At 39.1% G+C, this 24,579-nt stretch overlaps 1 protein-coding gene across 2 annotated transcripts in view; it reads right to left on the reverse strand.

Moving 5' to 3' along the window:
- Nyap2 (neuronal tyrosine-phosphorylated phosphoinositide-3-kinase adaptor 2) overlaps positions 1 to 24,579 on the reverse strand; it is a 237,756-nt gene that overhangs the window by 151,023 nt on the left and 62,154 nt on the right. For both annotated transcript variants that reach the window (XM_055616833.1, XM_055616834.1), the window contains exon 3: positions 77 to 378. In XM_055616833.1, the coding sequence (XP_055472808.1) occupies positions 77 to 378 (302 nt within the window). The remainder of the gene's footprint in view (positions 1 to 76; positions 379 to 24,579) is intronic.

The raw sequence follows: 24,579 nt of genomic DNA on the forward strand, positions 1-24,579 counted from the left end.
GACTCAGGGGAAGGAAACAGGTACCCAGAAGCTGAAGCCCTTGGAGATGAGTGGGAAGTGGGCATGGAGAGTTTACCTTCTGCCCTCTCCAGAGGTCTCCCGCTCTTACTCGCTGCAGTGCTGTTGACTGTCTCTGAGGAGGTGCTAAGCTTGGTGCTGGGGTCTCGCTTGGGCTTCGGAGGTGGCTGTCTCCGGGATCCACAGCTGCTCTCGTCCTCAGTGCCTCCGACGGAGTGCAGGGACTGAGATCTCACAGTGAATCCACTGGAGCAGGGATGTGGGAGTCGGTCCTGAGGTGCAGGCATTGTCATGAACCCCATGCGGAAATGCTTGCCCGCGTAGCTGGCGTCCTGGCTTCGGCCTACTTCTCCCCCTATGCTGTAACAGAGAGCAGAGACCACTTGTGAGGCCAAAAGTGGGCCAGGATATAGGTGAAAGTATACATACCGCCAGCCTGTTCTTGAAAGGTGAAAATTCTCACTGGTACATCATGTTACATAGGCCAGTCTTAAATGGCATGAAAACAGACTATACTTTTGAATCAATTCCTAACAGTAAAAACAAAACAATTTGATTCAGCTCAGTGTAACATGTTTCTGCAGGCATCTTTATCTCCAGATGAACCTAATATCTTATGGAGGAAAATACTGTAAACTGTCTGCAGCCACTCATTTTTTTTTTAAAGGATGTCGAAGCAAATCTTGTCTCATGATTTGAGAAGTATACGAGAATTTGGTGACAACATACTCCAGACCAGCTCCTGGTGATTGACTGGGTCCCCATTTTTCTCATCAATAACCGTCTCTAATTTGCCTGCTTAATGTGTTGAGAAAAGGGACATAAGGAAGGGCAGGAAAGGTTCTGTTAATGAGCACTAGCAAGAGAATGAAAAAGCCAAATGTGGAGGCTGGGGAGGAGCAAAAGACAGCAGGAAGGAAGAGAACAGAGAGAGGGAGGGACAAGGAAGACAGGGCAGGAGAAGGAAAGAGACTGGGATTGAACCTGGAGAGAGCAAGAAGATAGGAGAAAGGGAGTGTGGGAGGGAAGAAAAGAAGAAAGAAAGGAAAAGCTAAGAAGGGAGGCAGGAAGGCAATTGAATGGAGGAAGAAGGAAGAGGACAGAGTTCTGGAAGAAAGGGAGAGGAAACACATTTCAAACTGGTGACTGAATTGTCTATCGCTTTGTTTTCTAGAAACATTCCCACCCCATGATGTTTAAAAGATGGTTCCATTAAGCAGCAAGCCCCACCTCATAGAGTAGAACCATTTAACAGTGAACAATTGACCTATCCCTCATGTGACTAACTTCCTAAGTACTGAGTTGTAAAACCTTTCCAAATTTACTATTTTTCAGATTCTACATGGGAAAATATTCATGTTTGACACGGTAAGATTTAGAGAGAAGTAACCCTCTCAGTTTGAAGTTTAGTTAACTACAAAGGAAAGACTTTTGGGGGTCTCTCTATACTGTATGCAATGGCAAGTCTATGAAGAAAACAACATGAATATATATGTAAACTTTCAGAAGAGGAATTATTTTAGAGCTTTCTCTCTATATATTAAGTTCATTTACTTAAAGGAAAACCTAATAGAAAAATCATGTACAAAATATTTGCATTTCACTGAAATGTGTCAATCATGAAAAGAAACTTGAAGTACATGAATTTTGTAAGCTTGTTGAGTCCGCCTTTCTTAGTATATAGATTTATCACATTTTTATTTTATCTTAATTTCCATAATTAATCCAATTCAAAGTTATATATTTCATTTATTATGTCTTTCACACCATTATGACATTCATTGCAACTCTAAAATTTCAGGGCTGTGAATATATTTTAGTAGTAGAGCACTTCTTTTGCATAGATGAGACTCTAGGTTCAATTTCAAACACCAATAAATAAGCAAACAAATGAATAAACCAATGAGTAAATAAGTCCACACATTTTGAAATCCAAACTCTGATAAGAATAATAATGGGAATTGAACTGTTTTTCTTCTTCAAATGAGAAGTATATGTATATTGTGGGAAAAGCTACAAGAAGCAACAAGATTTCAATAGTTTTATTCTAGCATTTACTCAGAAACTAATTCACTACACCAGCATAATTTTATATCATTTCTTGCTTAATATTTTGAGGTAGTGTTTAGACAATACATACAGCATAGTAACATGGATGCCAGTGATAAAGAGGGGCCATGGACATTCAAGAGCTCAGATAGCCTTAGCATGTCAGTGAAGTGAATTTTTACATAGAAACAATAAGCATCCTGTTTACTGTTTCTGTGCATTTTAATTTCTGTGTTTGTTTCAGGAACATCAGTCAAGACACAGATGAAAGGTTTACACAGAGTGTTTTGAGGAAAAAGTCATTAAGGATTTCTGGGAAAATGAGCTTAGTGTTTGGGAGGAGTCTTGACAGTACGGGAAGATTCCAATCTGTGATGACATGACTTTGATGTTCCCCACAGAAGATGATGTATTTTATTTCATCTAACTTTTGCCTTAAATTATTTTTCATCTACATGTCTCTTCCTCATTTCCATTGTATCTCTGAACAAAAGCTGCTATAAAGATTTATTCAGACAGCTGCCTCTTTGCCAGGAACACACTCACCTGGGGAGATCAATGCATGTGTTAATGCACACAGCCATTTATGAGAAAGTTACTAGAAATAATTGTATCAGCAATTTATCTGTTACCTTTGACCTAAATAGAGCCTGCCTCTTTTCCCAGACAGATAATTAGCTCTGCTGCCTCATGACACGATTAGCTATGTATCAGCACAAAACAATTTTGTATAATGCTGCTTTTGCTTATAAATTTCCTTTCACGCACAGTAACACTCCTTCCAAGTGAAGTCCAACATGTGCTTCAAACAACAGCAGGTAAAGATGCAAGTTTAGTTTGACATGGAGGAGAACACACAGTGAAGAAAAATGTGACTAAGAATGAGCTACATACACATGGGGCCTTTGTTTAGGTCAAGGTTAAGGACGAGCAGTAAGGATAATGACACAGCTAAATGCAAGAGATGTAGAAGGAGGATGAGTCCGTCGCACACTGGTGATCATGGAATGAAGCACATAATCCACTTCTGGATCTGCTGACTATCTCTGGATGCTTTTTAAAAAGTATGCCAACTGCAAACTACCCCAATCCCGAGGGTTAAAAAGTTGAGTCCCATCTGTTGCATTAGTGTCTGTAAATGACCTATGAGTTTGTGCCTTTAGAACTTCGTCCATGTATTCTAATTGTCGTCAATCCAGAACCCTAGAGAGAAGGCTTCCATCAACGAGAAAATAACTGTTACAAAGAGACAGAAGAAACAAAAGTGAGGCAAAATGCCACAGATTTATCAGACAGATCTTTTAAGGTTATTATGAAGTATCAATGGTTCATTAGCTGTAGTTCTACCTAAAATTCTGTCTTCATTCTACTGTCAGCCCCTATTGGGTTATAATGTTCTTCTGACAGGAATGAATGGCTTTGGCAAAAACACAGTGACCACTAAGACCATTGTTCATATGTGGTGTGTAAGCTTTCTTTTATATCTTGCTAATTACAACTAGTGATGTACTTTGTTACAGGACAGTGTTGAAAGTATGTAGGTATGTATGCCCCTCCTCATAAGTAGAGAATCGAATACCTCATATGACAGTGAAATATCATGTGTGCTTGAGGTCTCCCTCAGAAAAGTTACAAAGATGGATGAAGTTAGTTATAAAATAACAACCAGCCTACCTGAAGACTTTGTGTTTTCAATTTGCTGTTGATTGGTTGTGTTAAAAAAAAAAAAAAAAAAAAACTTATATGCTGGAAATGCAATCCCCAGTTCAACTGTGTTGGGAAGTACAGTCCAGTGCTAGGCATTTTATCAGAATGATTCCATTGAAAGAGGATTTATATTGATTATAAAAAGGCTAAAGGTTTGCAGTTTAACGTATTGTACTCCTTTCTTTTTGGGATGCCTCAGACCGAGTTATAATGAAACCAGAAAGCTCTTGCTATATGAACCCCTTTGATCTTGGAATTCCCAGCCTTTACAACAGTAAACACCAATCAGTGTAAGTTCCAACTTTAGTGAAAGGCTCTGTCACAAACAAAGAAACAAACGAACAACAAAAAAATGCAGAGTAATAGAGGAAGACACCTGATGTTGACGTCTGTCTTCCACAGATATGAACATGAGTGAGTCTATACACATACATCATTGGATACAAATAAATAAAACAAGAAGCATCTTCACAGCTCACAAACCCACAGACCTTGAAAGTCAGGAACAAGTAGGATGGCTTTTCCAGCCAAGAAGTGAAAAATATATACGAACATGGGTGATAGGTAGTTTTGGGCATTTCTTGGAGTTTTGGTCATGAGCCTTGGCCTTTAGTAGCTGAGCTATCTTTCTATCCCATTGTGGTGTCTCTTGATCCTCCCTTGCTCACTTGGTGACTTTGAGTGGTCGCATGCAGCAACCTCAGCTCGTGGAGGTCACGGTCCCAAGAAGTTCCAACTTCTCGTAAAGAGTCTAATCTTGCGACCACCAAAGCCATCAAATATGTTCACAATGGTCCAGTTAAGTAATCAGCAAGGACAGGATGCTGAATGCGGGGCAGCCTCTCTGCAAGCTGCAGAGATTGTGAACATGATTTAAGGCACTGACTGCGTCCTTCTCAAATCTCGCTCAGGAGTCAGATGGGAACCAGCAAAGTACTGAGGAGTCATTTCAGCTGCACCTTGAGGACAATATGTGGTTGCTATGAACCAAATATGATTCAAGAGGAAATCTTCTCAGAGGTGATCAGTCGACTCCCAGCATCCAGCTACAATCTTCAAAGCATACTGTAGTCTTCTAGTCTGGAAGCTCCTAGCCAACGGACAGACATGTGAGCTGTGAGAGCTTTTCCTGCTCCATATGTGGAAATCTTGGTCTCTGGTTTCCCATAGCTACAGCATAGTCTCAGGATCTTCCTGTCCAACTGTCTCTCCTTCCTATTCTCCTTTTGTAGGTAACAGGACTTCAGCAAAGCTGAGCTTATGTCGCCACCCTTGAATCTCCTTCTCTCTATCTCTCTTAACCAAGCTCCTCAGTAAAACTCAGTTTCTGCTTCCTGGGGAACCCTGATGTGGCATATGACATAGTGAAGCCAAGCTTTTTTCAGACCAGGTTTTACACTAAACCTTACAAAATTAGCATATTAAAAAACAGTTGGGAAAGAAGGCTGGGAACATATCTGCCCCGACTAAATCAGACCAATGCCATAGGCACAGCACCAGTCCAGAGTGTCTGAAGATGATCCAAAGAATTAAAGACTTCGACTTATTCATTCATTCATTCATTCATTCATTCATTCATTCATTCATTCATTCATTCATGCTGTACTTTGTTGCACATGCTCTACCAGCCCTCACTATAAAGGTAACACACACTTCCCTGGGTGACAATTCAAGATGCTAACAATACATGTGACCTATGAAGTCATATGTAGTACCACAGGTAACAGTATGTGCAGAGAAGCCTGCACACTGTGACATAAAAGCCCTGGCCCTCCGTGCTGCATTACCATAAGAGCCAGTGACTTTTGCTCTGTGTATTGCTGATACTCCTCTTTTCTGGAAGCGTACCTTTCTCTAATAAGCTGCTCTACTTCCTGTACATCTGTGTGTCTCTTTTCAGTTTGCTATTCGGGGACACAAGAACCTGGAGATCCTCTGAGAGATCTGTTGAACCCCAATGTCCACCACTGTTAATACAACCTATGAAATTCAGAAACCAAACTAGCAACAAAGAGAAAGCCTAAAAGCAGATGTGAGGCTCAGAAAGAAGAATGTTTCTGTAAATAGGTCGCTCTCCTGTTTCAGACTGAACATAGATGCAATGTTGATAGAGTGAGGAACCAGTTCTACTGTAGGACTACTTGGCTCTGAGGGAAAGGTACGTGGGCTGAAGAAAGAAAGTCTTTTGCAACAAGACTCCAGCACTCAAGATAGACTAAGCCTGACACATCTTATGTTATAAAAATAAAAACAAGTTTCATAATCTTGAGTTTAAACAAGTCTGTTTCTTCTCACACAGGGAAAGTAAAGCCGCAAGATCCAAGTTGTCTTTAGTCACTCTGACTGCCATAAAACATTGAGAAGGAAGTGTGGCTTAAAGCAAAGGGCATTGGATTTTCCACAAATAATGGGCCACATACTTTTAAACTTCTACCCTGTAGCAGTTAACCTTAATTGTCAACTTGACAGGACTTATAATCACCATGGAAACAAATCTCTGGGCGTGCCTGTGAGGAAGTTTCTTGACTCTGCTGGTTGAGGTGGGAAGGTCTATGTTAGCATGCAGACAGCCCCATTCCTTGGCCTGCAGTTCCTGAATGAATAAAAGGGAGCCAGAGCTGGACAGCAGCATTCAAATATCTACTCCTTAACCAGAGACACAATGTGGCCCGCTGCCTCAAGCTACTGCCACCAAGGCCGTGACTGTGCCTCATGATTCTCTATACCCTACAACTGTAAGCTGGAATAAACCCTTACTTCCTTAAGTTGCCAAGTGTTTTCTTACAGCAATAAAACAAGTGACTAACACACACAATAAAAGAGCTATCATCTAACGGACAGGCCTGGACATTTGAGTAACACACACACACACACACAAGAACACATATACACAATAAGATATGTTTATATGCATGCATATATGCATGAGTGTATTTGTGTGTGTGTGTAAGAGAGAAGGTGAGATAAAGAGAGAGACAGAGAGAAACGTAATGTGTTCATCATACAGCCTAAGATTATTTCCCAGTAACTGAATATCTTACGTCCTGAATTTTTACAGTCATTTCTTAAAATTTATTACCTACTTGTATGTGTCCCATAAGCTCAGTAGCTGTTCCTGTGTGCATCTGTGAAGTACCTGTAGCATAATCAGATGTATGACATGGTCTATAATCTTAGCTTTAAAGTACTTTCTTTTAAACCTTGTCTTACTGAATCCTCTAAATAATATCACCACTTTCCTGGGGAGTCCACATGTGTAAAGTACAGCATATGGTACCACAGAACCTCAAAAAAAAAAAAAAACCTTCATGCAAAGAAAATCAAAACAAAGTCTTATATTTAACTGCAAGTACCAAGACAGCCTAGGCAAATAGAGCCCTTCTGTTCAGAACATTCTCAAATGCTTGCTTCATTTTCTCAAAGCACTCGTTGATCGGGATTAAAAAAGGAAACTGAGAATCATGAACTTTGAAAGTATTGTCATCACCAGGATGCTCCTCTGCCTGCCCATCCTCATTGTTAGGTTTGAGAATGGCTGATTTTCCAACAGTAACAAACTCAGGAAAGGTGAGTTCCCGAGATGAGATGTCAACTTTAAAAGTGACAAGGCTATGGCTCCTGTATATAATTTAGAAGCAAACATACCAGTATTTTTGCAATAAATATTTCTTTGGCAACAGCTGAGAAAATGGAAAAGAAAGAAAAGAAAAGAATACAGAATCCTAGTCTCTGTGCACATACAACATGCATATTTTTACAAATCTGTCTAAAAAACCAGTCAGCAAACTGAAGGGATAGTTGGGCCTCTGCTTCCTTAGTAGATATTTTCTGCAGTGAATCTGTTGAGCTTGGCTCACAAATCCATTTCTGGTACTGATTTTGAATCTAGTATATTTCTACCTTTGCAAACACCTGAGGCCCTGAGACATTTTTTTCTATTTGCTTATCTGGTAACAGGGATGGGGCATTTCCAAGTATAAAGTAAATGAACCCATTTGGAGGAAAAGAAGTTGGTCACTGCTCTGGTTAACCACATTGGATTCTTTCACATGAGGCATTTCTTTCACATGAGGTATTTCATTGTGAATGAATTGTGAAGGTACCAACACTGACTATGCAGGAAAAGAATGCCTATAGTAACTGTATTTGGTGTGTTTATTGCCTTTTCCGTCTATGCATGAGAGGAAAGGCAGACTCCTGCTTTATTCTGAAGCACTGCCCAGCCCATTCTACAGGAGCCTCATGCTCAAAACCAGGGATACAGAAAGTGCCATGAGGCTAGTAAGTGATATATGCTGGCATGCCTCAAACCGAAGTCAGACAGAAACAGGCATGGTGAACCCTGTCTGTCTCAGGGTCTGGCAGCTGATAACTGTAAACATATAGTTTGCATACTACGTATAGGCAGTCAGAAGTAGTGAACAAGCTGACTGTTCCCAGCTACCCATCTACAGCATTGTGAGAAATTCTTCCCCTTCATGGCAAAGGTTACTAATTGTCTTAGCCTCTCTTCCTGTTGTCATGCTACAATATGCTGAAGAAAATAACTACAAGGAGAAAGAGTTTATTCTGGCTCACAGATCAAGGAAAGAGGAGGAAGAGTTAAGGTAGTAGAACCTTGATGTTCATATCCATAATCAGGAAGCAGAGAAAACTGAATGCATATTCAGGATTCGAACAGGAAATGGCAAGACCCACAGAGGTGGGCCTTTCCGCCAGGCCGGGCCAGAAGCCACCTCCTAGGTGATTGTAGAGCCCATAACATTTACAGTTAGATAATAGACTAGAAAAGTCATGCTCAATTAATGGAAAAGAAATGAAGAAAAGAAGTCTACCTAAGACATGGCCTACGAAGGGCTTCTAGAGTGAATGTACACCATTTCTTTCAAGCATTGGTATTGTCCCCTCAGACAGGTTGATAGCAGAGCCTCTAGTCACCATGACTGCTGTCAGGATTGGCAAATGTTTATTATGGGCAAACTGTCATGAATCCTAAGTGTTGTGATGGAGGTTTTGACTTCCCTTTTGAATATGGAGGGTGGGCATTAGAGGGATCCTGTGTTGCAGGATTCTGCAGACCCTAAATCTGTGCTGGAAGCTAGATCAGACCCAAGACTCTCCCAGCATTTTAACTGCTAAATTTTATTTTATTTGAGCAACCATGTTCAAGTTTTACGACCTTTGTGTTGCAGGAAGTTCCAAGTGGACCAAGGTGCTGTCTTCCAGTTTTCACTAAGGAAAGGCCGATAACATGACAGAAAAGGCAGCTGGTGTCAGGAAAGGGCCAGAATGGCAAGAAGTGAAAAAACAGCACAGCCTACTAGTGATTTGTTATGTCCTTCTTATTATAACCCTATGCATAAGAATAATTAAGTGCCTGATACTCTTGCTTTGTATATACTTTTTAATTCCACAGTCTACTGTGATGTGGAAACTTGGCTCCTGTAAAATTGAGCTGTGTTCATATTTTCTTCTAAATTATTCACTCACCATTAGCCATAATGTCTTCCCTGAGCCCCACTTGCTCATTCAAAGCCATAATCCGTGGCTTTCTTGCCTTAGGCCCAAACATTCATTTTCAGCACTTCATATCCTCTATTTTATCTGTTTTCTGCTTTTTTGCTTCTAATATCTTCACTTTCCTAGGTTCTTTTCCAGACATCAATTTCCTGTGTCTGGCTGTTCGTTGATGCTTCTTGGATGCTTAAGTCAGGTGTTAAAGTGTGTTTTTTTTTATACACTGCGTCATTTACTGTTGTAAAAGATAATTCAAGGAAAAATAAAAATCAGAAAATTTGTCCCAAAGACAGGAAACTGTTTCTATTAGCTCCATATGTTATATTTAACATTACTAAGCACCATATTTCTTACTTCTTGCTGGAATATTTTAAATACATCCAATTTTTTATATTTGAGAAAAAAATAAGAAACATTCAATTAGTGGCCTTCTTAATAATTATGTAAATTAATGTAAGATGTATATATTTTTAATTCTCAATTATTACCAATGTAATGGTCAAACACTCATCAGAAGTGTTATAATAAATGTATATGGTATAGGTATAAGGCATTTATAAATTATCTACCAAGATGGTTGATATAGTTGTTATAGGCTGAATGTTGTGCCCAAAAGCAACTTCCAAAATTCATAGTTTTGATTCTAACCTTCAGAGTAAAGGCATTTTGAAGTGGTATTTGGGAGATAACTAAGCCAGGAGACCATAGATCTCTTATGTGGCATTAATACCATTATTAAAGAGAACTGAACTGTCCTCCATCAACGCTTCTGCCCTGCAAACCCATAGTAATATGTAGGCTCCCTGTGATCCAGGAAGCAGGTCCTCTGTGGAGCAGGAGGCAGAACCTCTCTGAGGTCCAGCATGCTCACTGCAGACACTGAATGCACGAGAGGCATGATGCTGGGTTCCCCAGATTTCAGCACTATGCAAAATAAGCTTGTTAATAAGCCACTGAGTCCTGGCACTGTTGTTGTTATTATTATTGTTATTCCTCTTCTCTTTTCCCCTCTCTCTCTTTCTCTTTTTCTCTGTTTTTCTTAGTAGTCTAGGTGGACTAAAAGTCTACGCATATATTATAAAACTCTCTAAAATTTCCTTTCACTCATTCTGAATTTCTAAAGAGGCAGGCCTGTGATATGGTTCTTATTAAGACTCAGACAAATTCGACCATCTTTAAGACTTATTAAGGCCTGAACAAATTCCATCATCTTTAAGACTTACTTAAAACATGACAAGTGCTTTTAAGATTAACATATGTAATTGCCTACGGTACTTTAGAATCTAAAATTAAAAATTACTTATTTCGGTACACAAATAGGATCTCCATGCTCCTTAAGGTGCTCTAGCTTGAGCAAGAGCAGGTATGTTGAAAATAAGCCATGGTTAGCCTGATTCAGTTTCAATGTAGTTTGTACAGGTTTACACTGTGGGAGATCTATTACAACAGTTCAACCACAAATGAGGAAGTTCTGAAACGTGTTATTTTATTTGTGTCATGAAAACCAACATAAACTTTGAATACAGTTTGAGAACCTGCCAAGTTTCTAGAACTGAGCTTAGCTAGCCATATGTGGCTTCTTTTCCTATTCTAGAAGTAGAAACCAGAAAGAAATGCTAATACAATGGCTTTGAACTTCCTCTGCCGAAGAGGCTAAGTCAAGTCACATTTTAAGTGCCACAATAACTGGTTGAACATTCTGGAGTGTAACGTTTTTGGTTTTTTTGGGTTTTTTTCCCCTTTATTTTTTGAGACACCATCTCTCTGTGTAACCTTGGCTGTCATGGAACTCATTCTGTAGACCAGGCTGTCCTTGAACTTAGAGAGCTCTGCCTTCCTCTGCTTGTCTCCCTTGTGCTGGGAATCAGATGGGACAGCTCTGCTGTGGAACTTCTTGCAGTTGTTCACTTCATACTAAAACAAACAAATAAACAATCAAACAAAAAGTTCAGATCACTCCTGGCTAGACAATGAACAAAGCTGATACTTCTGGCCAGTGACCTTAGGGAACAAGAGACTACACAACCGTCATGAACCAACATCACGTGGTCAGGAGTGTTCTTACAGGAAGTACCATGTCCACAAAAAGAAAGCAAACCTTGGGGCCTTAACCACCACTGACTATCCAGGAAATCCCATGATAGGAAGTGGCTTTTTAGCCCATCTGAGAGCTTGAAGTGTGACATGGCTAGCCAGACAGAACTTCATGGAACCTTGTTGCCTTATAGCTCTATTGCTGTCACAGAGCTTAGCTCAAAGGGACAGTTATTAAGCATACGCTAGGAAAATGAATGAGGTGTACATATTTTGGAATAGTCAAGAACAACTCATAAAAGTCTTAAGCAATGAGCTGTGTGTTGTATTTCTAAGTGATGTTCTTTATTTCTCCCTTTCCTTCCCTGGTGGGAGGGGGGCAGCCTTACCAGGCAACAGAGGAAGACTGTGCAGCTACTCCTGATGAGACCTGATAGGCTAGGGTCAGATGGAAGGGGAGGAGGACTTCTCCTATCAGTGGACTGGGGGAGGAACATGGAGGAGAAGAGGGAGTGTGGGTCTAGGAGGGGCTGAGGGAGGGGGCTATAGCTGGAATACAAGTTGAATAAATTGTAATTAATAAAAAATAAATTAATTAAATAAAATGTTGTCATTTCTCTATTAGTGATGGAGAAGGCAGAGAACTTTGAATGCTTGTGCACTGTTCATCTGCTTTCAGAACCCCTGACTTAAATGCAGAGATCTGCATAATCCCATCCTTCTCATCCCTCTTGCCCTGCTTTGGGCTTACAGCACTCATCACTTCTAGGCTTAATTAATGTCATTTCCTCTTAGCTGATCATCCCTGTCAGTGATGCCAGACTCATGCTCCCAAATGCAGATTTGCTCATGCCACTTGAAATAAGAACCTTGGAGAGCTTTTCTGGTACTTTGGCCTAATTCCTCACACTCTTTTTGATATTTGAAATCTTTTAAGGCATGGATTCTCTGCACATAGCCCATATTTTTCCCATCTTGACCCCAAAAATCTCCTAACATAATGTATCCCTACTCTACCATTGTTTCAGGTTGTTGTTAGAAAGAACATTCAAGATCAACCAGATGTCAAAGTGTTGAGTATAAATCACAAAAGATCAGGTCATTTATGATCTCAGCCGGTGGCCACACAGCCCTCTCTGATGCTCCTTTGGCTAAATCACGTGTAGGACTTTGTCCCTGTATAGTTTGTTTGAGGAAACCCTCCATCATCAGACAGGTTTAATTGAGGCCAGACTCCACGCCTCTTCTCTGCTCTGTCAGAAAATTCTGCTTCTCCTGGCTGGAGACAGGAATAGTCTAATAATCCTTGTGTCATTTCTCAAAATCTATCTCTGGGTCTTAAATGTCAGCACAACCCCACTTTATCAACCCCTTAGTTGATCTGCTCCACTGATCACCAAGCCCCCTGTGGCATTAGAACATGAATTACTTGCAGCAAATAAGCAGAAGAACAAAATAGCTGAAGCAAAGGGAAGTCATGGCCTCCTGAGAAAAATACCAGTTATTTTCAAAACCTGCCTGCTTTTGAATTCTTCTGGCCTAGGCAGTCTCAAACTGTCTTTGGAAAGAAGCTGTGAAGATTCTGAGGCATGCAGGATTAGCCAATCATTATTTTATTATCTGTAAAATCATATCTTCAAATGTTATTTTTCATATCCCAGTGGCCAATTTGCAAAATTAACACACCTAAAATTCAAGAGCTGCAACTGACTAGCTCTGTGTCCTCAGGGACATTTATTTTTTCAACATTACTTTTCTTATCATGAAATGGGGGTTCTCAGTATCTGCCTGTCATATGGTTTTTATAGATAATTTAGATGCCTGAGATAACACAGTAAAAGTTCTAAACAAATATTCTTTGAACCAATCTCTGGAGTGGATCTCATTCTGCTTTAGCTCTGTAAAGTACTGTAATTGACAGCCATGGCATTCTGAGAGCAGCAGCCAAGAGTCTGCTCTTTGTTCTGCCCACACACTTATGCTCTGGAGATGAAATTGTATGCTTATGAGAATCAGTTACATTTGCTCTCTAACTTCAAGGCAGCTTGTACATGATCCTTGGATGAAGAATATACTTTCCTAATAGTGGTAACATACAAGCAATGCCATGGATTTGGGGGAAAAATTATGGAAGCCGCAGATGTCATGATGTTCAGTACAATTTCACTATTGCTATTTCCAAAGCAGGGTTAGCACCAGTTAAAAGGTAGCTTGTGACTTTACAAGCTTAGATCATCATATTCATCACAAATTAACATATCTTATCATCATCATCACCATCATCATCATCCTTGCTTTGTGAGCAAAACCAGCAAAATATCTACTCTATTTTGTAAAATCTGGATTTCCCATGATCTTGGCAGAAAAAGAATTGCTATGACCCAAAGTTATTTCTGGTTTCAAATTTCACAGCCAGAAAAAAAAAAAAATGAGTTATCTTGGAATTTGTAAAGCTCCCAATTATACTGCCAGACATTCATTGACCTTCTAGCAGAGAAATGGTATAATTTGCCAAATAAAATCATAGGACTGGAATGAAGCAAGGCTTTAATGTCAGTTCTGTCTCGAATATAAGGTGTCGGCGGCCTTCCTTAAACATTTATAGGATGTGCTTCTTCAGACCATGGTGCCTTGCAATTTAAGGACCACTTCAAATTTCTTCAGGGAATACCTTAAGACTCTATAGAAAGTACCAGGAGACTTACTGTGCTTGATCATGGTGAAATACTACTTGCAAAATAATATCAAAAAGTATTTTTAAGGTTTAAACCAAGTTATGGGGAAGAGGGGAAAATGTGCCTTAAAAAACCATGGTCTTGTATATGAAAAACTAAGACTGAAAAACTGAACTGCTGAGAACTAAAGAACTGAACTGCTGAGAACTAATGTTTCATCCACATTAATCCAGTGTCTCTCTACAGCATCCCTTACAGTTAAGGTGTGGCTATAGGTCTAAATGCACACAGCTTGTGATGACTGAGAGATTCAAGAATAATTGGTTTGGTTAATTCAAAACGTAAGCACTTCAAAGCTTATTTCACTGAGAAAAGATTGTGTCCTGGTTCCTTCCTTTTACCAGTCTTGCTACCTTTATTGAGACTGTCTTCGGAAGCGCCCCCATGCCTTCTTCACTCATGAAGGCTACGAACTTCCATGTTTGCTCATTTCCAAGAATTTGACACCGATATTCTAGGTATGTATTCAAAACTACCATATAATACTTCCTTATTCTTCTATCAAGCATTCACACATGCTGCCTGTTTTCCAAACTCTCTCGAAGGCTTTGCATTCGTGTTCGCCTGTGAACAATATATTGATTACTTTTCTCGCCTATGTGATCAAGTACCTGCCAGCATGCAACTTAAGAAAAGGAAAGATTGTTCTATTGCATAGCTCCAAGGTGTCCCATTAGTCATGGTGGGAGCGCATGACACGCTCTCCAGGAGCTAGAGTCTTCAGGAACTCTAGACTTCGTCTAGTGACAAATGAATTAACCACCTCACCCACTCACATGGACGCCTCATTTTCCCCTAGCAATAGGAAAATGTAGCCTGTGGTAGCTCAGTAACCAATTGGTTTCCCATAATGAGGGGAACAAGGACTATTTCTAACAGGAACTCAATGGCTGGCTCTTTGACCTCCCCACCCCCCAAGGGAGGAGCAGTCCTGTTAGGCCACAGAGGAAGACTTTGCAGCCAGTCCTGAAGATACCTGATAAAACAGGATCAGATGAATGGGGAGGAGGTCCCCCCTATTAGTGGACTTGGCAAGGGGCACGGTGGAGATGAGGGAGGGAGGGACTGGGAGGGAATGAGGGATCGGGACACGGCTGGGATACAGAGTTAATAAAATGTAACTGATAAGAAAAAAATAAAATTCAAAATAAAAAAAAAAGAAAGAAATAGGATAAATTCTTCCCCTTCCCTTAGAATCTTTGGGCTTATCTTCGAGACAGCATAGCAACTCTGTAATGCCACAGAAGCTTTGTGAGAGTCAGCTCGTCCTTCCTTTGCATTTTATTTTCAACTCATATGATACTGCTTCCCTGAGGCCTTATCTTTTTCAGACTACATCTCCATGTGAAAAAGTATCTCAGATTCATCAAAACCCGTGTTGAATGCCACCCATCCTCTGAAACTTCCATCCATTACTTCTGTTTTCTACAGTTTGAAAGTCTTGTCTACTGTCACTTTGTGTTTTTGTTATAGCTATCCTACAAAAATTCAAAATTCTAGAAATTCTGTCGGAACAGCATCAAATACTGCATATCCTTTTATCTCCTACACATTCAACATGCTTCTATAATATAAAGAAGTAGCTTCCACATGATAAGGCATTTCAATGAAATTCAGACCCACATTAAAAGAAGTCTATAATTTTTATGACTGATTTCTAGACATATATTAAAGGGTCTCAACTGTCTAAAATACATCTTTAATAGCAAAAATATAAAAAAGCTAAAATATTGTAAAACGGAAACAAAACTTGGAAGAAAACAATAAGGCAAATTACGGAGAAGTATATGTCATCCTGAAATCCCCAGCTTCTAAAGAGAGCAAGGAAGCCACTTGCTTTCCAGGAAGAACCTTCAAAATGGAAAAAGTAAGTAAGTCATTTGTAATCTGTGTGTCTGCAAAAAAGACGCTGCTGATCACATTACAAATGCACACACACGAACACAGACATTTACATACACGCAAACATACATTCACACACACACACACATACACAAACATATACACACAAACACACACAGAAGCTCTGACATTTTTTCCATCCTACTTAGAAAATGTTGTTTCAAATTCTGATCCTGAATCAGGTATGGTGATTAGTAATTTATTTCAAAAAAAGGCTCATTCATTCACCAGACAGGAGTAGTGCTATCTTAATGTAAATGGAGATCAGACTTTAGTCACAAAGTATTTTTTTTTCCTATTTAAGAACAGAAAGAATTTTGCAAATGCTTTCACTGTGTGCATTAAAATGGTAAACACATGAGCTGAGAAGCATACGTGAAGGCACTTTTCAAGTCCACTGAAAATCATTCATGCAATTGTTAAAACAAAATGTCCATCCTCCATCCTGATAATCATGTAAATATGAATTACAAGAGATGCTGCTTAAGACTCAAATATTTATTCGTGGATGTGTTAGTGCCCGTAAATGGACCAATGTTCCATCTTTATGTACAGAAGGTTCACATTTGCTTAATGCTACCAAATGGAGTAATGGGATAGACTGAAATAAAGATGTCATAGACGGCCTTCTCAGGGGCCAGAAGTCTGGCAGCCTGTTTTCCTGGAATGGTTTTCCGGGAACAATGCACTCTCCATGATTGGTTTCCTTTAGACAAAGTAATTGAATCTAATGCTCTTGTGTCAGTGAAAGCATTTGGATTATCTGCTTTATGTGGTAGTCCCTAAAGGCTCCAGGGTTTGGTGTTAAAACTTGCCTTTGATTAAACCTCATCTTTCCCTATACATCTTTATGCATGGCAAATTAAAAGTTATCATCACAATATATTAGCCACAGTTTTAATGCCCTTGATGCTTCTAAAAAAATAAAAGAAAACAATTCCCTACTGTAATGGGTGCACTCTTTTAGTTGGCCTCATTATAATATTTATCATCTGGTATATGTTGCACACAACAGTACAACAAGCCTGTGCTAAACAAAAGAGAAAGATCCACTCCTCAGGCTTTACAGTATAGTGGAGAGCCAAACCTTCCTATGCACATTGAAGAAGACCAGGGAGTTTGTGGCTGTCTAATTGAAAATGGAGTTTCTATTTACTCCAGCATGTTTCAACTAAAGAAGGACAATTAACTAAATGATTCTTTGGGAAAAGATCTTTAATTGTCATTTACGGATATCTGTTTCAGTTTTCTCTTAAATAACATTGACAAATCCTGGAAATACAGAAACTGAATCTAGCAAAGAATCACCAAAAGAAATTATCTTTGCAACATATTTTACCAAAAAAATTGAAGCTTAAGATAATTGCGTTCTCTGGAAATACAATTTTCAAGAAATTTTTCTTTAGAGACTGCTGTTGTTTCCTGCTTTGACCACAACAATATGGTTTTAATGTGAACTTTGAGATTACCAAACTTTACTCTCTCCAAAACTCCAATTTTAACCGTAGACTTCATTGATTCCCAATACTTTTCTCTCTGACACACTTCCTCTCTTTGTTCAACTCATCTTTGCTGCTCCTTGAAATTTCCATCTTCTCCCTGTTCCTCACATGCTGTAAATCTTGTCTGTGTGTAGCTAATATTTTACAGTCAATTATTATTGTCATTGCCTGGTACATCCTCTTAATATCCTGTTCCAGCTACTCCACTATCATGGGATGAGGGAATGAGCAGAGCTGTGTCAGCTGCAGAGGTCAAGATCAGCCAGTTTTTCTCTGTAAAAAAAAATGTCCTAAAGAAGCCAAAGGATTGGACACCACTGAAATAAAACATCCCCTTGACTCAGAGTCAAATACTTAAAACTGTTTTGTTACATGGCAATGCTAAGCATGTCCATTTTCAGGCCCAGTCTCTATTAGCCCATAAGAGAAACAACCCATGCCTGATGACTAAATATCTGGGTAGGTACTTTAATTTAGGGTTACCTGCACTAAATATCTCACTAGTCCATTGTCATTCAGTGACCTTGGGCAGGATACTTTCTCCCTAAAGCTTGAAAATGTAATGGTTAAAATTGCTATTATTTAAAAAAAAAAAAAAAGGTGGCTAGAAAGAGTAAAACATTAATTCTTCCTGTAGATGGGGGAATGAATAAATGATACATTCTTCCAGTATAGAATATCTTTCCATTTTTTTAAAACTTGTCTTCCAAGGACATGGAGAACATTCATGTGACCATGGGGTTCTGCTTCTCTCAATAATAGCTATTCTATAATTGCCTCAGCTTCCGAGGCTTCTAGACATAAATGAAATGGATTGTTCCATTTCATTGTTTACAATGAAATGCATTGTAAAATATTAATTTTTTATTCCAATGTAAACATTTTGTTTTCATTTGTTTGCTATGTTTTGCGATGCTATCAAACCTGGTCTATAGCTTCTGTCCTCAAGTGAACCTTTTGCCTCAGTTTCCCAATTCTGCCATTACTGGAATGCCACCTACACCCAACTTAAATAAGCATTATTAAAGCTAGGAAATAATTGGTGTTTTTATCTTCTAACTGCTATAACTCTTGATCATAGGAAATGAGATTGAAGTAGCATAACTAACTGACCCATTAATATTTACTCATTAATTACTAAATGATGCATACATGCATTTTTTTCAAGAAAGAAGCCGCATAAATTCTACAAATTTTATTCAGTATGATATTCAAAACATATTGTTTTGAATCTATTAGTCAAACTAAGGGTACATCAATTAATATTATAGTTTTAGCTGGTATTATTTCTTTTTTAACTAGAAATATAGTGGGAAGCCTACATAAATAATGTCTAGATTTTCCTCCTTTCTTACATATATTAACATTTTTGTGAAGTCCAATAAAATAAAAAATAAGATCTTCCACAAAGATAAAGCTGAAATACAAATGAATCGGGCACACAAACTGCAGATAGGCACCAATATATTCCAACCCTCCCTCAATTCCCAAACATAACTAAGAGTAACATTCCTCAAAATAATGCCACAGAGTTCAGAAAATAATACAAAAACACTACATCCTACTTCAATACATCAAACATGTCTGAGAAATCTGTTTGTAAGCCAGCTCTTCCCAATAACCCTCAAACTCTAAGATTAATTTTCTAGAAAAAAAAAAGAATTGCATACCTGGATACCTGGTATCCTTTTCTCAAAAGCAAAACAAAAACAAAAACAAAGACAAAACTACCGATGAGGTCTGCTGTGGGGCTAAAATGAATCGTTCTTTGGAAGAAGAAGGTTTATCTTGCAGAACCAGTGGTCACTTCAGAGTAATGTATGTGTGACCGATCCTACTCAGTTCAGAAGGCTGGATGTGATTAGCTGCATCAAGGCAAATGATTCATCTTTGCCATTGTAAGTTATTTTCAAAGCCAAGCAAAGCAGTACTTCCTCTTTCCCTTCAGTTATAGTGGCCAGTCACAGTATATCAGGTGATAGAAACTTTTGTTCATGTCCAGTTTTGTGGGAGAAGACAGTCATTGAGTAATTATCCAGTTCAATGAAAGACTATGTGTCACATTTTCTCACATTAAAGGAACTTCCAGTATTCCTACAAAGTTGGGTTAATAAAATTCTTTCCTAAAGATTGCTGAATGCTTTCATGCCTCTTATACGATGAGTTGCAATTGATCCACAGCCATTTTACAGATCAAATCATGGAACACTAAGAAGAAAATTGTGTGCTGAAGAACAGACGCTAGCAAGGATAGCAGGTCAGGGATCACTGAAAATGTGAGTTTGATTCATGGGCATTGCAAAGACTTGAGTAGGAATGGCTTGAGAAATCACTGGGAAGAGTTCCAGTTGTGTGCCTAAGCAGGATCACATTGACTCGGCAGAGAAGCCTGGTCATCTCTTCCCAACCAACTCCAGCGAAATCATGAAAAGAGCTGTGGGGAGATAATAAAATCCAGCAAAGTCCACTAATCAAGTCTCCCTTTGCCTCTATAAACAATAATCATGAAATGCCCTGGGAGATTTTAACCAAAGAGCAGCATCATGCAAACCCATTTCCAAATGAATAACAGAAGTAGAGGTGAGACCAGAGACTGGGAGCTCCACCAGGGGGCTGAAGCCATAATTAGCACAAGTGAGGGCTGAGACTTGGATACCTGTGGGAGAGACAAAGGGGAGTTCTGTTGAAAGTTCCATGCTAGGTAGACAATTCTGCTGGCTGCTTTGGGAAAGTATAAAAATCCACATGTTTTATACAGTCTTCTATTTTGTGTGCTGTCCACACTGTACATACAAAGGTTAACCAGACTGGAGGAAAATCTCCCTTTGCAGATCTGAGATGATGGCCCTGTACCAGCTCTGACCTGATGCTGAGACGGTGAACAGAGGTGCTGTTCTTTACTGATGTATATTTGCAGAATACATGTAAAGTCACTTTCACTTAAAAAAGAAAATATTCTCACTTTATCTGAAACTATGTGCCCCAAAATAAAACTATGGCATGATTCACCTTGTAAACAACAGCTAAATAGAACAATTTAGAAGTCTTTGAACGACATTTCTCATTCTTGACGTCATATGTTTGTTACAATGTCCTTATGAATATCAAGTACAGTATTATTTTACCCATCTATGAAGGTAAAAGCAGTCTGGTAGGTACATAGACTTACAGGGTCAATTTTGAGACATTCCACTTCTAGAATAATCTACATCTTTGGGAGGATTTCTGTGACACATTTGAATTCAGAAACAAGGATCCAGATAATTGATGTTATTGTGTAACTCAATGTAGACATTAAGTTGTTCACAGCAGTTCTTGTGGTGCTAAGAAAATCAAAATACTCTATAGTCAAGGCACTACCTGGGGTAGGAACAGACTGCAAAGTCCTGTCCCAGGAGACTATAATTATCCTATTTTTCAAATGGAAAGATGAGTTGTAAAGAGCCAGGCACCTGTTACAAAAATCTCATAGCTATGACGTAGGCATTTTCTGAAGCACATTTGCCTAACCCAGAGCATTATGATTAGACGTTTAAGATTTTTTTGAAGAAACAATATTGTAGGGATGGAGTCTTAGAATGTGAATGTAATAATGGGTGCTTGAGGTTTCCAATCTTGTACAATAACTTGTTAGAGCCGTGTTATTTCTGATGGTCCTTATTCATGTCTTTCCATCACTTACCAGGGATGGAACAGTCACTATGGCATGTGATTGTGTGATGACATGCCCCTTCCTATCACACACCACTCTATATGGACTTGCTCCTGACCTAAGCCTCTCAAGGACATCCCTTTCTCCTTGGCCTCCTACAACTCAGTTGTAGATTCAGGTAACACCCCTTTTGGTCCATTCCACCTCCTTTACTCCAGCCTAACAGAAATTGGTTCTAGAATCAGAGGGGGAGTAAAGTTCCAGACTTGTACTGCTGTGTAAAAAAATAAGACAATGCATAGTAAAAATAACAATGATAAATTACCAAAATATGAACCCTTTACAGCTTGGAGAAATGCTCATTTCCTTACAGGAAGTATCTTATAACCAATGATTTTCTAGGGGATGATAATTGCCATGTTGATCACCAGCCAGCAAGTATCTGTTACCAAGATTCATGGGAACTATCTCTCATGGCTTGAAATAGTATTAAACATGATGATATGATACCTATCAGTCAACTGTAGCAGACAGCTCTGCAACACAATTGTGGGAAGAGGGCATGTAATTCTTTCTAAAGACAGCTCATTTCACCTTAAAAATACAGAGGACATTTTTCATAAATGCATTATCTCTTCTTGAATCTTCCAAATTGCTGAGAGATTACCAATGCATAGCTGCTTCAGGTCTGATTTTAAATCCATACAGAAAGAAAAAAAAAAAGTCAGCAAAGCAGAGTGAACGGACAGTGTTAAATACAAAATTTTACAATGGATAATATAGAATGACGGATTCAGGGATCCAGAATAGGAGCTCCAGGTAGGAGCTCCACTGGCAATAGGATAATTTATTTCATTATAACAAGGCTACATGGCTGGGACACAATCCTGTGTCCCTGAACCAACCATAGCTTAGCAACCAGGAAGTAGAAATGGATTAGGCAGACTAAGACCAAACGTACAAACGAGAATATCTTTTTCCAAGTGTTCTGGGAACTGGACAAGCAAGAGGGAGCCTGATTTTTGCAAACATGCTAAGCTACCTATCATTTGAATCCTAATCATACAAGGGCAAAGCGCACTACCAAGCTAATGAATCTCTACTTAATGTGCCTAACATGTAAAAGCTCTTTTCCAGAAGTGAGTGATGCAGTAAAGGAGCACTGTGGAGGGTCCAAGGATTCTTTGCCTACACCCCCAGTAGTGGATGGCTCTGAGTAACCTTGTCAGAACAATGGCCACTCTGTGTAGTCCCTCCTTTATGGCTTACCCACTGCTGGACATCTGATTTGGTTAGAAAATTAACCTCTGTCTCTGTGTTAGCAAGTTCTAAGAAACCTTCCATCTTTCATTTCTCTTTTGAGTGTAGGGGCTTACCTCATTGCTCCAGCATAGCTAGACTGTGGACACTGGATGATAAACAGGTGAAGAAGTGTAGTAGCTCTGTAAAGAGCAAGTTTTTCAAAATGGGTTCTTGTATTTCACAAAATGGACCACACATTGTTTATATAATTAACCTAAGGGTCATATTTTATATGGAATACCCTCTTTCAGGGAGCTTTTTTCTTTTATAAAATGTTTCTTTGTCTAGAACTTGTTAGGCATCACAGGAAAGTACATTGTATAGGGTAGATGGTATTTAGATGGACTCAAATGATGCCCATCATGGTTTATACTATGTCTCTATCATCTAATGCTGTATGTAGAATATAAGTTCTTTCACATATTATTAGGTAGACAATGGACCATGTGAATAATTCCATCATATCAGTCAAGAGTACTGTGCTCCTTCCAGGTCAGCAAACCTGAGAAAAAAATCAATAGCCCCATCCATCCATTCTTCAGGTATTCAGTCCCACTCCAGATAGTATCAACTACTGCCAACACTTAGGACAACTGCTGATAACTCCACACTTGAAAACAAGCAAGTGCGCACCCAAGGTTGTGATTTACACTGTTCCCTCCATCTACTAAACCCATTCCTCTAGACCTGTGCTCGGGGTCATCCCTGCTCAGACTCCCTTTCAGTCTCTGGGTTGGTAATCATCATCAAGCCACTTTGTACCTGGCTTTAGCTTGTTCATCATTTCTTCCACACAGGAGGTGTGTCTGAAGAATATTAAACACTACTGGTGAAATATAATTTAAAAGGAGGGTCAGACAGACACATTTAAGGAAAACCCAGTTTTCTTCAAAACTGTTCACTTAGCAATATATGTTTTGGACCAATGATTCTGAGCATCATCCATGGAGCAGTCTTCAAATGATAATGATTATGGGTCTCCTGCATCCTTGCTAATGGAGCCAAGCAGGAGTCTTTATGTTGTAAGTAATCAAAAAACTACCTTTGGGACATCTGCACATGCTGAAAGCAAAATAACAGAACAGAATGGAAAGGAAATTAAGTCTCAGAATTAGTCACTGCCCAGAATCTCTAGAGTATTTGGTGTGATGATTCTCTGAAGTAGTCTGGCAAACAAAAACTCAGAAACTCCTGGAATGGTTGAGGTATGATATACAGCAGCTTCATGGTCGTCAGCAGGTTTCTTGGCTGTAACTCATATGAATTAACAGTATGCAGATATATATTATGAATAGCCTGTAATGGCTTTCAGTATTGCTTATACTTTTTTTTTTTTTGGCAGGAATCACATAGAAGTGTGTTCATTTTCTGTGAAAAAGACTTATTATTCAGTAGTCCTTACCCAAGGCTGCATATTGGATTTGCACAGGGTGATTTTAAAAGAATTTTCTTTGAGGTACATCTCCAGGAAGTTCTATCATTTGGTCTATATCAGGGTTCCAAAGTACCAATGATAGCCAATTTTCTAGGGCTTTGTATTAGGGCAAGGGTTGAGAAGCTAAATCTTGTATGTATTCCAGTTTCATCCTTTTAAGAGAGGGACACCTTAATTTATTGAACATCAGATTTGACAGGAGAGCCCTATATTTCTGGGTAACAATGGAGACCTCTGAGTAAAGCAAAGCTAGTACTTATTTATTAAAAGAGAAATGTTATTTTATGTGCTTTTAGTGGACAAGTAAGGATCGATGTTTTAGTTGATGTAGAACTATTAACAACACAAAGGCCCCAGAAAGAAAGGAAGCAACCTCTAATAGATGGGAATAGGATCTACAAAGACCTAATTGTCCTGTTCAGATACAGACTTGTGCTAGGGATGGGGAAGTGGGAAGATTTTGTTCTACAGATGATTGCGGAAGTGCTAGTCATGTTTTTCCTACCTCTGGTTGTTCTTGTATATCTGGCTAACATTTTCTTAAAAGTAAGGCTCCTTGTTAGAAATTTTGTATCCTGGGAACAGCTAGAGATCAGATGTGCATGGATGAGTAGATAATGGTGAATATCAGACAGTCTACCCAAAAGGAGAGGACCACGGGAAGCTGAATTTAGAAGGGAGGAGCAGAAGTGAGAGACCAAAGGATTTCATATCAGAGCGTCTCTT

This window comes from Psammomys obesus, unplaced genomic scaffold, assembly GCF_907164565.1.
Source record: "Psammomys obesus unplaced genomic scaffold, mPsaObe1.curated_primary_1811, whole genome shotgun sequence".
NCBI classification, from domain to species: domain Eukaryota; kingdom Metazoa; phylum Chordata; class Mammalia; order Rodentia; family Muridae; genus Psammomys; species Psammomys obesus.